The sequence below is a fragment of the Mustela erminea genome, chromosome 2 (assembly GCF_009829155.1).
Source record: "Mustela erminea isolate mMusErm1 chromosome 2, mMusErm1.Pri, whole genome shotgun sequence".
Taxonomy (NCBI): domain Eukaryota; kingdom Metazoa; phylum Chordata; class Mammalia; order Carnivora; family Mustelidae; genus Mustela; species Mustela erminea.
The window spans coordinates 21,529,003-21,543,124 of record NC_045615.1 but is presented as its reverse complement, the minus strand read 5'-3'; the positions used below and the strand labels follow the sequence as shown (position 1 = coordinate 21,543,124).

Below are 14,122 nucleotides of genomic sequence, written 5' to 3'. Positions count from 1 at the left end.
ATATTTAAAAAATAAAAATACGTCTGTATTCTTTCGTTTATCTCCAGCAACCTTAGGAAATCAGCCTACAGAGTCTCCATCTCCTCATGTTCATGGATGTTGAGAGCATCAGCACTAAAAACTCAGCCTTGGGTTTGAGTTGCCACCTAATGCTTTCTAGCTGAGCTTAAACACAAGTCAAATCACACCTCTTGGCTTCAGGTGCTCATGTAAAATGGAGAAATATTATCTCATAGGGTTCTTGTAAGAAGTACAACCTGTCCAGCCTGGCTACTCTCTAGCTTCTTGCCTCCCAACTCTTCACCCAGTGGTTCTTTTCTTGGTCTTCTTCCTGCCTGAACTTGCTAGAGCAGTTGATTGACATAGGTATGGTATGACTTTCTCTTCTTCAGAACTGCCCCTCTTCTAGATTCCTTTATATCACATTGTCTTGGGTTCCTTTTCTGATCCGTGACTATGCTGTGTTCCTTAAGTATTCTTTTTTTCCTCATACTCTCTAAATGCAAAGATCCCCCAAAGATTCTGCCTTTTGCCCCCTTATCTTCTTCCCTCACCATCCACCTGGCATGACTTTATGACACTCAAAGCTTCACCTCTCTGAAAATCATGCCCACCATCTCTTCTGTCGCCTTCCTTTTATTTCTGATAGAAATGCCACAGGCACCTTGAATTCGTACCAGAAACCAATCCCAATCCCTTTATTCCTCTCAAACCTACTGCTCCTCCTGCATTCTCTGTCTTGGCTAAACGTGTCTTCCACCTACCTTGGCTGGAAAGCTTACAGTTTACCTTCCCTTTGCCCTACCTTCTACAGCCAACATGTCATCAGATTTTGTTTTTCTGCCAAGTCTCTCGTCCTATCCATCCTTCTTTCCATGGCCAACGCCCTCAGTTAAACCTCCATCAGCTCTTTTGTGGATTATTTCTAAAATCCAACCAGGCATCCTGCCTGCCATCCCCTCCATCCCAGCTGGCTCCCATTAAATCTACTTCCTCCCATTGAAAGATGTGAACACACTCCCGCTCAAATCTGTCAACATCTCACCACTGCCTATAGAGACCAGGCAAGCATGCAGCACAGCCCTTGGGATCTGCCACACTCTGGCCTCGACTATTCACGAAGCATCTTTGTCACATTATACCCATCCACCCCCTCTGCCAGCAATACCCCAAGGCAGGTGAACACCATCTGTTCCACCATCTCCCTCTGGAACAAAGAACAGGTTTGCCTGCAACCTTGGAAAATATAGATAGTGTCTCCATCTAGAACAAAGGGCAAGCATGCTTGTTGGCCATAATAAAAGACTCAAGTTTCCCAAGTTCAGAGGCTTTTTGCTCTTATAATATGCCCCTCTCCACAGTGCCCTTGGGAATCAGGGACCAACACAAAATTTACTACTCTGGCTACTGAGAGTGGTAAACTATCCTTCATCTCTGATCCAGAAGTCTTGAGCTTTCTACTAGCAACCATGAAACTGCAAAATAGCTTGTTCACATGAAAGCATAAAATCAGGGCCTTCACTGCCTTGAAACTAGATTGAAGATAATCTTTAAGAAAAGGAAGCATATCACCACCATTTTTCTCTTCCAATATTTTTCCTGTAGGAAACACCCCAAAAGAATCCCATCTAACACATGCATGCCCAGGAATACATAAGTATCAAATAAGCTGGAATGGATGGAACAGCTAAATAAAAAATAAATGCATTTTATTTTCAAACTCACTCATGCAGCTTAAGCTTAAGGCATCAAAAAATTTTACTTAAGTGTATCAGAAAAGAGACTCACTCAAGGCAGAAGTTGGCTATTATTTTTTGCAAGACTCTGTTTCCTCCCTTCTCTACACAGAGCAGAACATCAGGAAAGCCCTAAAGGTGTCTCGCTGCTGCCATCTGTCTCTCCACCTCAGAGCAGCTGCGACATCAGGGACTCAACCAATTTTGGCCAACTCTGGGCAGTCTCTCTTAAGGGGAGCAGGTGGGGAAGCGGGGAGCCTGAGGTAATCTAAAAGCCATGGTCTTCTTCCTGAGGCTCTTTCCTTTCTTCACTGCCTCCCAGCCACCTTCTCACTCAAGGGTCCACAAGACCCTAGGAACAGAAGAATGAAAGCCAAAGCAGTTACTGTTACTGCTTGTTACAAGCAGCACATAAAATTACTAAAGTGAACGTAAGTGATTTAGTTCCCTATGTAAATTACTATTTAAAAAAAAAAAAAATGGTAAACTAAACTAAGTTCCTCAGTGCTCCCAGAGTCCCAGAGCCTTGAATCAATAATGGAACTACTTAATTGTGATTGGCCTCTATTCGCAGATATATCTCTAAACAAGTGACTCAGATTTACAGAGTACTCCATGTGAGCCAACGTCCCAAGTTCCTTTTTCATTCTCACCACCTGCCCGCAAAGGAGATGCCACCATTATCCCAGGTGACACATGATAAAACCAGGTCACAGGGAGTCTAACCCGCCATGGTTGCAGAGCTAGTAAGTGCTGAAAGATATTTGAATCAAGAATGACCTTTGAGCTCATGCCCTTTAGGACTATGCTAAAAGTGTTGACAGAGCCTTGCAATAATATGCCATGGACCTCATCAGGATCTGAACCAAACCCAGAGAACCTAGCACGCCTACTCTGGAGCAAGACCGTTTAACCGTTTTTCCCTATTAACTTTATGCAACCACTCATTTGGAAACTAATAGCTTTGGAAGCTTATTTGTTCTTAAATAAGATTACTAATTAAGAAAATGAATAATCCTGACTCGCCTGAATTTAGTATTTCAGTTTTGCATTTGCATTTCTGCAGACACCACAAGACTCTCTGGTTCCCTCCCACATAAGACTGTCCTCTGTTATCCACCCACTCCCATCTCACACCCATTATGATTAAAAAAGAGACAGTGAGCGAGAAACTCAAGTTTGCTTGCTGTAAATTTTCTGGGGACAGCTGTTCTTTATTTTCTTCATTTTGCATATAATTTGCCCTTGGCAATTTAAGATTAGTGTGCAATCATGGTAAAATATGTTGCAAGTTCACTCTGGGCATCTTCCCTCCCACAAAGACTAATAACTGAAGTTATACAGCCTCATCTTCTACCAGGCCCATTCTCGAGACCCTAGACAATTCCAGGGGTGCTCCGGAAGTGGAAAAACCCTCAGGCTGACTTCAAAAAGATTTTCCAAAAACCTAAAACTCTGTTTTTCAAAGAAAGAGAAATTCACTTTTACATACGACAAATCAAAGACTGACACATCTTAGACGAGGCTTTCTCCTTCTACCCCATGAATTCACAGCTTGTTACAGTGCTGAACTGGATAACTGACAGCTTGCCTAGACCGACATTTTAATGCCATACTCTAGAAATTAAAGTGAATATTCAAATTATTCACATATGGAAGATTTTTTTAAGAGAAACTTCATAAACAAAAGTAGCATACAAATTTAGTTTTAAATCATGATGATTATTTAAAAAACAGCAACCAGAGGAAGTTTTTAAGCAAGAGTCTTACTTTGTTTTTGTGTATTTTACAATGAATGCACGCACCTGAAAAACTAGATGGTGTGCAGTTCCAGAGAAAGTCAACATACTGGTCGTGGGAGTTGGTCCCTTCATAGGAATGGGAGTAATTTACTTAAGAAAGTCGTGTAATTACTCTCCAAGCTCTGAAATCATAAAATGCTTCAACATGCAACGTGACATATCTTTCTATGTCTAAAGTATTACCAGTAATTCTAAGAGATGCTGACATAAATTCACAAAGGAATGAAAACCAATCCTACATGTTATTCAAAAGTACTAATTCTAACCACATATAGAAGAAAAAGTCCTTCCAATAATTTTACCAACTGCTGGAACCCATAATTTTCTGATGTGGCATTAGTGAAATCTCTGAAGACTCAAGCAAACACAACTGCTTACTGAGTTCTATGTATGTAAGACACAGACTATATGCAGAGATGAGAAAAGGCAAGCAAAGAACAAGATTTTCTTTTTCACTCCAAGGAAACCATAAAGTTCCAGAAACAAAATAAATAGATCAAATATAATTAACAATATCAGACAATATAAGTGCCAAATGAGGAACTTCCTTTTCATGAGGGTTCAAGGGAGAATGGAAAACATTAATGAATATCTACTATATACAAAAGTTAGCTCTAATCTTCACAAATGTGGGTGTGGGTAGACAGTGTGAATGAACTTCCTAGTCACCATTCTTCTAGAGACTAAGGGTCCAAAGGGTTAAGAATCTTTCCAAAATGCCTACCTTACTGCATCATTTTAGAGTGTAAACCTGACCACTCTTACCAGCCAACAGAGGTGCATACCTTCTGCAGAGCAATCCAAGCACCTCTCTTCCTCTGGTCTCGCCCGTGACCCCCAGGTCCCAGATGCATCACGCTCTGTCAAACATCTACACTTCAACCCTGCCCACCAAAATCCTTCCCGACACCCCACACTTGTGCACCTGTCTAATTCCCCCTTGTCCTTCAGAATGCAGCTTATATGCTGAGACCCCAGGGAAGCCCTGAGTCAGTGGTGATTCAGAGGCTGGGGGTGGGGTGGGGGGTAGGGACAGGGCAAATGAGCCCATCATATTCTCCATCATCAGGTGGCAGAGACGTGGTGGCTACATGGCTTTCAACCTAGACACAATGGAGGAAAGGTGGTGTAAAACAGCTTGAGAATAACCAGGTGTTTTCCCACAAAGGAACAAACTACTACAGGGCACCAGAAACTAGGCATCATATAGAACAGCAGGTAAAGGGGCTGGAGGGAAGCACGCAATCAGTGAACAGCAGGCACCATGAACACGTCAGAATTTGCCTTGGATCCATCTACAACATGCTGGAAATCTGAAATGCCCTTGGCTTCTGCCTGAGACTTGGCCATGTTGAGCCATTTTCTTATTTCTTCTCTCAACTGCACAGTTTAGGATGGAGGTTCTACCCTACATCTGCCAGACTCACACTCATAATCCCCAAAGCTACATGGATCCATGACCCAGAGCCCTCAAAAACTCTACTCTCTCAGGAAACCATCATGGCTCCGTCTACCTACCTCCTAAAAGCAGAAGGTGAGAAAATTCCTGTTTCCCTTCAACTGTTCTTATTGGAACTTACATTCTCTACAGCAGAGGCCCAGCTACCAATGATTACGGTTCAATGCAACTGACTGAGCCCAGGAATCTGCATTTTCAAGAAGCACCATTGGTAATCTTGATACATGACAACAAGTCTGTCATGGAGTTTTCTTGATATCCTCTGTTTTCCAAACTAAAATCTGAAGGTGAAATGCCTTGCAGAACTCTGATCCTCTACATAAGACGAAGTGCGAAATGTGACCCCTGCTTCATCTGCTAAATCACTGGGGTGCCTCCATGCTATCTGACCCCACTGCCAAATCTCCCATCCCAAATCAGTTGCCTGCCCTGCCGGGTCCTTCAACCTAGGCAGAATTCTGGGGCTCCTTTGCACTCAGTCATCCCACAGGTTCCTACCAAGACTAGTTTCCAAATTTACCTTAAAGCCTCCTACTCTGCTATCCACCACCCTCTAGGACTTATGATTCCAATGTGCATCAATATTTAGGGATCATGGCTTTAGGAAGGCCTTCAGCTTGGTATGCATAAGCAGTAATTTCCTAGCAGTAGTCAGTTGGCCTGAATCCATGAAGAGCCAGTACAGAGCATTTACAAATATTTAGTAAATGGCTGAAAGATCAGGTCATCTGACTCCCACATACCCCTGAACTTCATGAGCAAACAACTCTATGGCAATGATGAGTATGATTTGTTAACTGAGGCTGATATTGTAGTGAAACAAGTTTCTTCTTATCTCAAAAGCAGAGTAACTGCTAAAGAGCCCCACTCAGACCAAGATGTGAGCATCTGCATATGACAGCATATATTGTTCATGTCTACACAGATTACATATCAGTGTCATGTACTGGTATCATGCTAGTGCCATACATATTATCTTAGTGTCATATATACTACATCTGTTGTCAAAAATACGTCAGTACACTAAAAATGTTATCTCTTCTTGGGATACTGAGGACCACAGCAGATTTTAGACATTTATTTGATGCTTTCCAAATATTTCAGTGATGACCACAGTAGATTTTAGACATTTATTTGATGCTTTCCAAATATTTCAGTGATGTCCCAATTAAGTAATAATTAAAGTGCCAAAAGTCATCTTTATGAGAACATATTAGAGAAAAAGGCACACGAATGGTTTTAATCCAAATACATGAAATGGTAGTTTTCAGATAATAATACTCATGTTTAAAACACTAAAAGCAGTGATTAGAAATAATTTTTCAGTCAGATTTCATGAAATGCCCCTGATCTTTAGGCATATAGGTCCATAAAATACACAGTTGTCATTAATGCTATTCACCAAATATTTCCAGCTCTCTGTGTGTTTTCCAGAGTCTCCTCCAGAGTTAGTTCAACCCAAACTCTTTGGGGTCGAGTGGGGCATAAGGCTTCTATTGGCCAATTAGCTGTAAGTGAATGTAACTCGCTTGAAGGCCAAACCATTCTACTTGCTGGCCCAAAACCCTCCAGAACCATTTCCCTCTGGCACGGCAACCAGGAAACTTTAATTTGATTGGTTTGCAAAGGCAACCAGGAACCCATAAGCCAAGGTACTGGTGATAAGCAAGGCCCTCCTACCAATGCTTGAGTGAGAAATAAGTCTTGCTGTTTTAAGCCATGGGAACTTGTGTGCTTCTTATTACAGGACATAGATAGCTACTTTATTCTGATGAAAAAAGTAGGCAACCATACCTGTAGTATTTAAAAAAAAAAAAAATCAACAGCCATGATAACTGATTTGGAGGAAATCATTAAGAGCAATATTCCTTTAAGGAACTTAAATTTTAGGATAAAAGCCTCAGAGATTCTACAATGTTTCTCATCACTTTTAATAATATAATCTGACCATTGATTCTTCTACATTGTTATTAGTCTAATATTCCATTAAAAGCAAAAGACTCCATTCAGTAATGGAAGACCTTTAAGAACAAAAGATTTGAAAAAGAAAAACATACGCTCTTTGTTATTTTTAAGTGAGAAAATCTAAATTAAATTGTGTAAACTTGGGGTGCCTGGGTGGCTCAGCCAGCTAAGTGTCTGCCTTCGGCTGAGGTAATGATCTCAGAGTCCTGGGATTGAGCCCTGAGCTGGGCTCCCTGCTCAATGGGGAGTCTGTCTGTCCCTCTGCCTGCCCTCCACACTCTCTCTCTCAAAAAAAATAAAATCTTTAAAAAAAAAATTGTGTAGACTCATTCTTCTGCTAAAAAATCCAATAATCATAAATTTACAATAAAAACATATTCAGTACAGATTCTAGTATGTATATATTCCATTCAATGTATATAACACTCCATAAAGCCATACCTACACTCCATAAAGCCACATCTACCAATCAGAAAGCATTCAAGGTAGATTTTAATCAGTTCAGGCAGAAGCCAGTATATATAAAACATATCCTTTGGGGAAGGAACATAATTTATCAAAATAATAAGCACACAAGTGATACAATTAAGGTGCTTCACTTCAGGAACTCAGGGGAAAGAGAACCATGAATGATGAAATGAGAGATATGAAAATCACAGTATTTTTATCTAAATTTTGGAAATGTGTGAAGCACTAGAAAAATGAAGAAATCTGTCAGCTCAACTTGAGGGCACGCTGAAATGAAGGAAAATCTGTTCCAGCCCAAATTGCCACTCTAGGAGAACACAGGAGAAAAGGCAATCTGTAGCTTGAGCTTTTACTATCGATGGGCAAATCCCCAAACCATAAAGCGGCTGGTCTTCTTCTGTCCTCTGACACTCTCATTTCAGACATGGCAGGCACCTGGCTTCACCACAAAGACCTTGTTTTGAAAGACAGTATAAAGGCAATGCCTCAACCCACAGAGTCAGCCAAGCCAGGACTGGGATATGCAATATGTGAGAGTGAATTAAATATCCATTTATCCATACTTCACTAGGTCTCTAAACAAAGAGAAACTCGACCTCCTGAAGGAGCCTATTTTGTAATGTTCAATATTCCATTCCTTCGAGGTCTGCTACCATGCCTGCAAAGTGCAAGGGTCCTGTTTTTTGAGGAACTACAAAGAAAAAGTTTCTGGTAAGGGGAGGGAATAGTGTTCCTTAAATTTAAAATGGAAGGAATCCAAGTATTTATCAATGGGCAAATGAATGAACACATTATGGTAGATCCATGTAATGAAATCAAGCCTAGCAATAAAAAGAGAGGAGCTAGGGATACACCCAAAGAGATAAGACTCAAAAGCATTATGCTATAGACGAAACACTATACATTACGATTCCATTTATATGAAATATAAATGTAATATAAATTTATAAATTTATATTTATATTATATATGAAATACAAATTTTAAAAAGGAAGAACTAAAGTGATAGAAAGCAGTTCAGTGGTTGCCAAGGGCCAAGCAAGGAGTGGGGATTGACTACAAAGGGGCACAAAGGAATGGGGGAGGGGAGGAAAGCTAGAAGTCTTCTATGATTGTTACTTCTGTGTTGTGGCAGGTACACAAAAGTACATTTACGAAAGTCACCAATTTCTACAAAGTCGTGAATTCTTTTTCATGTAAAGGACACTTGGATGAAACAGACTTTTTAGGAGGCCAACAAGACAGTGGAAGGTGAGACTAACTTAATAGTGAACAAAAAGTGATTCATATTGGCTGTCCAGCACTGCTGATTCTTCAAATGCTGCTCATTTCAGCTCTGACTTCAAGTCTCCATGGGGGCGGGGGGAGGTAGAAATATAAAAGTAAACAGAAAGGAAAATCCTACCCTGTCATGATAAAAGGACAGCTCAATTTCTGACGACCAGAATGTACATTATGCATTGATGTATTCCATGCTACACTCAACCATGCAACAGGCATTTTAAATGATTCTTAGATTTTACATACCTATAGCCTTTCATGAATAAAATGATTCAATCATGTTACCTCGTGTTTCAACTGCACTGATACATTTTCTGAGAATTGTGAATCCCATCTTATCCAACTGTGCACCTAAAAGAAATACAGTTATAAAATATTAAGGGCACAATGAATTATTTACATTTCTCTTCTTTACAAAAATAGAAAAAATTATTTAAATCCAATTTAATTTTTATTTCACTATTAAAAAAAGCTAAAGGCTGTGTGTTCCCTGTTTAAATAATGTAAATGAGAATTTCATATATTTAGAGAAGCACTTACTGGAATATTAGGACATCTATTACCAATAATTTATAAATTTATAATATAAAATAATTTTTATATTAATAAATACAACTTATTTTAAGCAGTGGAAAAGAATGTGGTACAAATCTTTAGGGGGGTGCTTGCTTTGGCAGCACATATACAAATCTTTAGGGGGAATCTATCTAAAGGTGGTTAAGATACATTTTGCCACAATTCTACCACCACCTCAGGATTTTTTTTTTTAAGTTATATATAAGTGAAGTAAAATACTTGACAGAAAAATAACACAAAGCTTTTTTTTTTCCTTACACCTAAAGAAAAAGATTTTTAGGGGTACCTAGGTGGCTCGGTTAGTGAAGTGGCTACCTTCAGCTTAAGTCAAGACCTCAGGGTCCTAAGGTGGAGCTCTACGAGGGAACCTGCTTCTCCCTCTGCCCCTCCCCACCCAGGGTCATGCTCTCTCTCCCTCAAATAAATAAAATCTTTAAAAAAATTTTTTTTCAGCACTTCTAAGATTATTATTTGGAGGAAAAGAAGGTATTATTTGGGCCATGAGCTTGAAAAAGAATTTCACATTTCATGCCATGTTCTAAGTGTTTAGTATTTTATTATTTTCACAATGAATTTAAAACAAATGATGCATGTAGCAGAAAAAATTATTTTTAAAATTTCCTCTTTTTTTTTTTCTAAAATAGATGCTTGCCTGTGATTAGGCTGGCACACTGGAGTATCCTAATAAAAGATGTTTCTTGTTTCAAAAATGAAATCAGAGAATTGAATACATGAGTCTATTTAGAACGAGGGAACACTAGTATTAACGCTTGTCTCTCAGAGGTGATAGCACAAACAATCCATGAATATAAACTGTGCAGGTTGAAATGCTAAGGTTGAAGAGTACTTTAAGGAGAACAATTGAGCAGTGGTTTACTGTTTAAGGATCCACTCTTCACAACATCTTATGAAATGTTTAGCAAAACTATTTTTCAAAAAAGTACATGTTATTATTTCTCTATTAAAAAAAATGCAACATGGGGGCTTAAGTAGGTAGGAGAAGAATAAATGAAACAAGATGGGATTGGGAGGGAGACAAACCATAAGTGACTTTTAATCTCACAAAACAAACTGAGGGTTGCTGGGGGGAGGGGGTTTGGGAGAAGGGGGTGGGATTATGGACATTGGGGAGGGTATGTGCTTTGGTGAGTGCTGTGAAGTGTGTAAACCTGGTGATTCACAGACCTGTACCCCTGGGGATAGAGTATTATGCCTCCATCAGAAAGGATGAATACCCAACTTTTGTAGCAACATGGACGGGACTGGAAGAGATTATGCTGAGTGAAATAAGTCAAGCAGAGAGAGTCAATTATCATATGGTTTCACTTATTTGTGGAGCATAACAAATAGCATGGAGGACATGGGGACTTAGAGTGGAGAAGGGAGTTGGGGGAAATTGGAAGGGGAGGTGAACCATGAGAGACTATGGACTCTGAAAAACAATCTGAGGGTTTTGAAGGGACGGGGGGTGGGAGGTTGGGGTACCAGGTGGTGGGTATTATAGAGGGCACGGATTGCATGGAGCACGGGGTGTGGTGCAAAAATAATGAATACTGTTATGCTGGAAATAAAAAAAAAAAATCAGAAAGGAAAGGGGGAAGGAGATAAGGAATGGGAGGAGGGAAGAAGAAGAGGAGAAAGACGGGGAGAGAGGAAGAGAAGAGGGTAAGAAAGCACTTCAAGTAGGTTTACAACCAGCAATTTTCAATGGTAGGCTCGAGATGTCTTTTACTCAAGCACTGGCTCAAATGAAACACATATCATGGTAATTTTGAAATAGTGTGTTAGAGAACACACTGTACACATGTGATAAACACAGCCTTAATTTCTCCAAAAATATCCAAAGTAAATTTACAAAGAATCCAACAACTCTGATAATATTTTTGTTTCATCCCTGTAAAAATCAGTATCAGAGAGCTAGGCTGTATGTTCCTCAAGCTCATATAATGCATGTGAAGATCAATGTCCTAGAATATCTGAATTTGTTTGATTGCTGTTATTTTCTAAAGTGCAGTGATTTGCTACTTATATAGTCCATACTCAGACTTAAAGGATAAAAAAATATCAAGGGTCAGGGTGAGGGGGTTGCAAACAGGGGACCTGATGAACAGCTCCAAGGGAGCTTATAATTTAGGAAGCTGGAAGGTGCATCCCTGAAACTGCTACATGTATCTTTACAGCTATGAGAATGAATAACAAAGTAGGTTGTGGAGGAAGCATTTTGGGTTTTGTAGAGAAAGAGAAGAAAAAAAAAAGTCAGAGATGGAAAAGAGGAAAACTAATGAGGATTACAGCAGTCCAGGCAAATCTGGGTCGGTCCCCGGTAGGTCAAAGAGAATCCATATATTATTTGGAGGACTAGCTTAGAGAGGGTACAGAGCACTGAGCAACAGTCTGACATCAGTAATGAAAAAGAACGAACTCATGAAAAAGGGGAACAAATGGTCCTTTTCATGAATTAACACTTACTTCCTTCTGGTCTTGGGATGATGGCTCTATTAAAACTGTGTAACAGCTAGTAAAAGAGAAAAAAGGAAAACAGTATTTTTGACACATTAATATAAAGTCTTCAAGTAAGCATGCCTAAGACTATGCCAAAAAAAAAAAAAACCCACATCAATACTGGTTAATTGTATATTAATATGCTCAAATACTGAGATAAGTAACAATAAAGGGCATCTCTGAGTCAACTTTGTCTCTTGCAGTAGCAAAAGTTAAGATGAAGGAGCTATGACTCTTTAGGAACTCATTGGAAGTTTATGTAAATTTCAAATGCTCAAGTTTATAGGTACAGAATGACAAAGGAACTGCTGCATTCTAAGCCATAAGATGAAGCTCATTTTTTTCACCACTGTTAAAATCTGTTATTTCCTTAAGAGATGACTCTTGCTCATAATTTAAATGACTATATCTGAAATAGCTACGTGCTAATTCCAGGCTGCCTCTAAGAACTTCAGCATTGACCCATTATTTGCAAGGCATATGTAACACCTGAAAAAAAAAAAAAGCAACCTTAAGTGTCTTCACATAAATATATAGCTAAATATTTTCTTTCTGCAGATTTGCCTTTGTCTGTGTATCTCAAATTAATTACTTGTTTCTTTGCTCTAAAAGAGAGGTTATATATGTCTTCAAGGTTACACTGCCTTTGACAACAGATTTATTTCTCAAAGACTTAGTCATGTGATCTTTATGCTACCCAAAGTCACTTTCCAAAGCACTTCTTGAATCTCTGGGGAGAGAAGTCCGAGTCACTGCATTGCCTTTTCTAGAGAGGATCAGTATAATGTGTTGTGGATCTCAGTAACCAGAAATGCTGTAAATACTCCTGATTCCTAGCTTAAAACCTCAAGGACAAGACAGAAATAAAACTATGGAGGCTAAATGTAGGTCAAATACAATAAAATAATAGGCAAATTTGGATTACTACATTTTTGTTTTCCCAAACATGATATATTCTCCTTTATAGCATGTATTTTTAACACATATACTTTGGGTTTTCATTTTTCAAACACTGAACCTGGACTGCCACACACACTGTGGCCCAGCTCCCCGGCCCCCATACCCTATACTTCAACCAACATGTCTGTGACCATCAGATAACATTATCTTTTGCCAGTTTCACAACTCTATTCTGACACCTCTCCTTCTCCTATATATGACCCCTCTTTCACGTTGCAAGGCACTCTTTCCCTTTCTTTAAACCCTGCTAAGATGACAGAATGCTTTCCAGTTAAGCCCACCTCATTACCTGCACGGCAGTTTACTTAGAGTCATAATATTTTCAGCAGAGTTTTTTAAATTGGTTCTATGGTGTTTTCTATAATTATTCTAAGTCTCCAGTTCAATAGGTGATCTACCAAATTCTCAATTCCCAAAGGCCCCTGAAACAAAAGGGGCCACTGAAACAAAAACTGTGCTTGAATGAAGTCGCAAACAGACTGAGTTCGTGTGCCTCTGGATCTCTACCACGACCTTTAATTTATTCTTCACACCAATCACACGAGGTGCGTTCACTAAGGCTACCTTTTCCTGCATACCCTAAACAATGAGCCTGAACCAGAAACTGTTAAATCAAGCAAAATAACTACAGCAGTTGCTCATTGCCCCATATTTACTGTTGTGTCTCCACTGAGATCAAAATGAACCGCAAGAATTTATTGAATTCATCACCCAAAGAACTGTCAGGTAAGAAAGGAAAAAAAAAAATGAGCATTTTCACGACTCCCTCAAGCACAGCAAATCTGAGTGGCAAAGTCAAGAAAAATCAAAAGTAAAATCTAGGGACACACAGGTCCTCCGTGGGCGGCTGCGACCTCCAGCCAAACAACTAGAACGCAGAACACTTTCAAGAGGACTCAAAACACCAGCGTCAGCGGGGAACTTTTTTTTCCGAATACCATAAAGCAAAAATCCCATAAAAAGGAATACAAGTCAAAGTTGAAGGAAGTGGACTACAATTCCACCAGTGAGGGTTCTTACAGCTTCTTTTCCACCCAGAGCTTCCAACCACTGCTTCCGTTCCTCTTCGGAGAATGCCTGCATGGTCAGAGCAGCGCCGGGCCTGAAAGACACCAGGAATGCGGCAGGTGAGCCCGGAGCTGGTAAAACAAACCTCGTTTCCACCTTCTCATGTTTTACTGTGGGGAGAAGCAGGGGTGAGTGTTTAATTTCAACAGAAGACACATAACGTACAATGTACCGTCTTAACCATTTTTAACTGCACAGTGCAGCTGTGTTGTGTACGCTCACGTTAACAGGAATCCAAACCCCAGAACCCTTCATCTTGTAAGACTAAAACTCTGTACCCATGAAACCACGCCCCTTTCCCTTCC

General features: G+C 39.7%; 1 protein-coding gene across 1 annotated transcript in view; it reads right to left on the bottom strand.

Moving 5' to 3' along the window:
• Window positions 1–14,122, bottom strand: part of ARHGAP10 (Rho GTPase activating protein 10) — a 319,494-nt gene that overhangs the window by 143,238 nt on the left and 162,134 nt on the right. The window contains exons 11-13 of the mRNA XM_032330629.1: window positions 13,770–13,851; window positions 11,757–11,802; window positions 8,997–9,062 (exon numbers count right to left, since the gene is read on the bottom strand). Of these exons, the coding sequence (XP_032186520.1) occupies window positions 8,997–9,062; window positions 11,757–11,802; window positions 13,770–13,851 (194 nt within the window). The remainder of the gene's footprint in view (window positions 1–8,996; window positions 9,063–11,756; window positions 11,803–13,769; window positions 13,852–14,122) is intronic.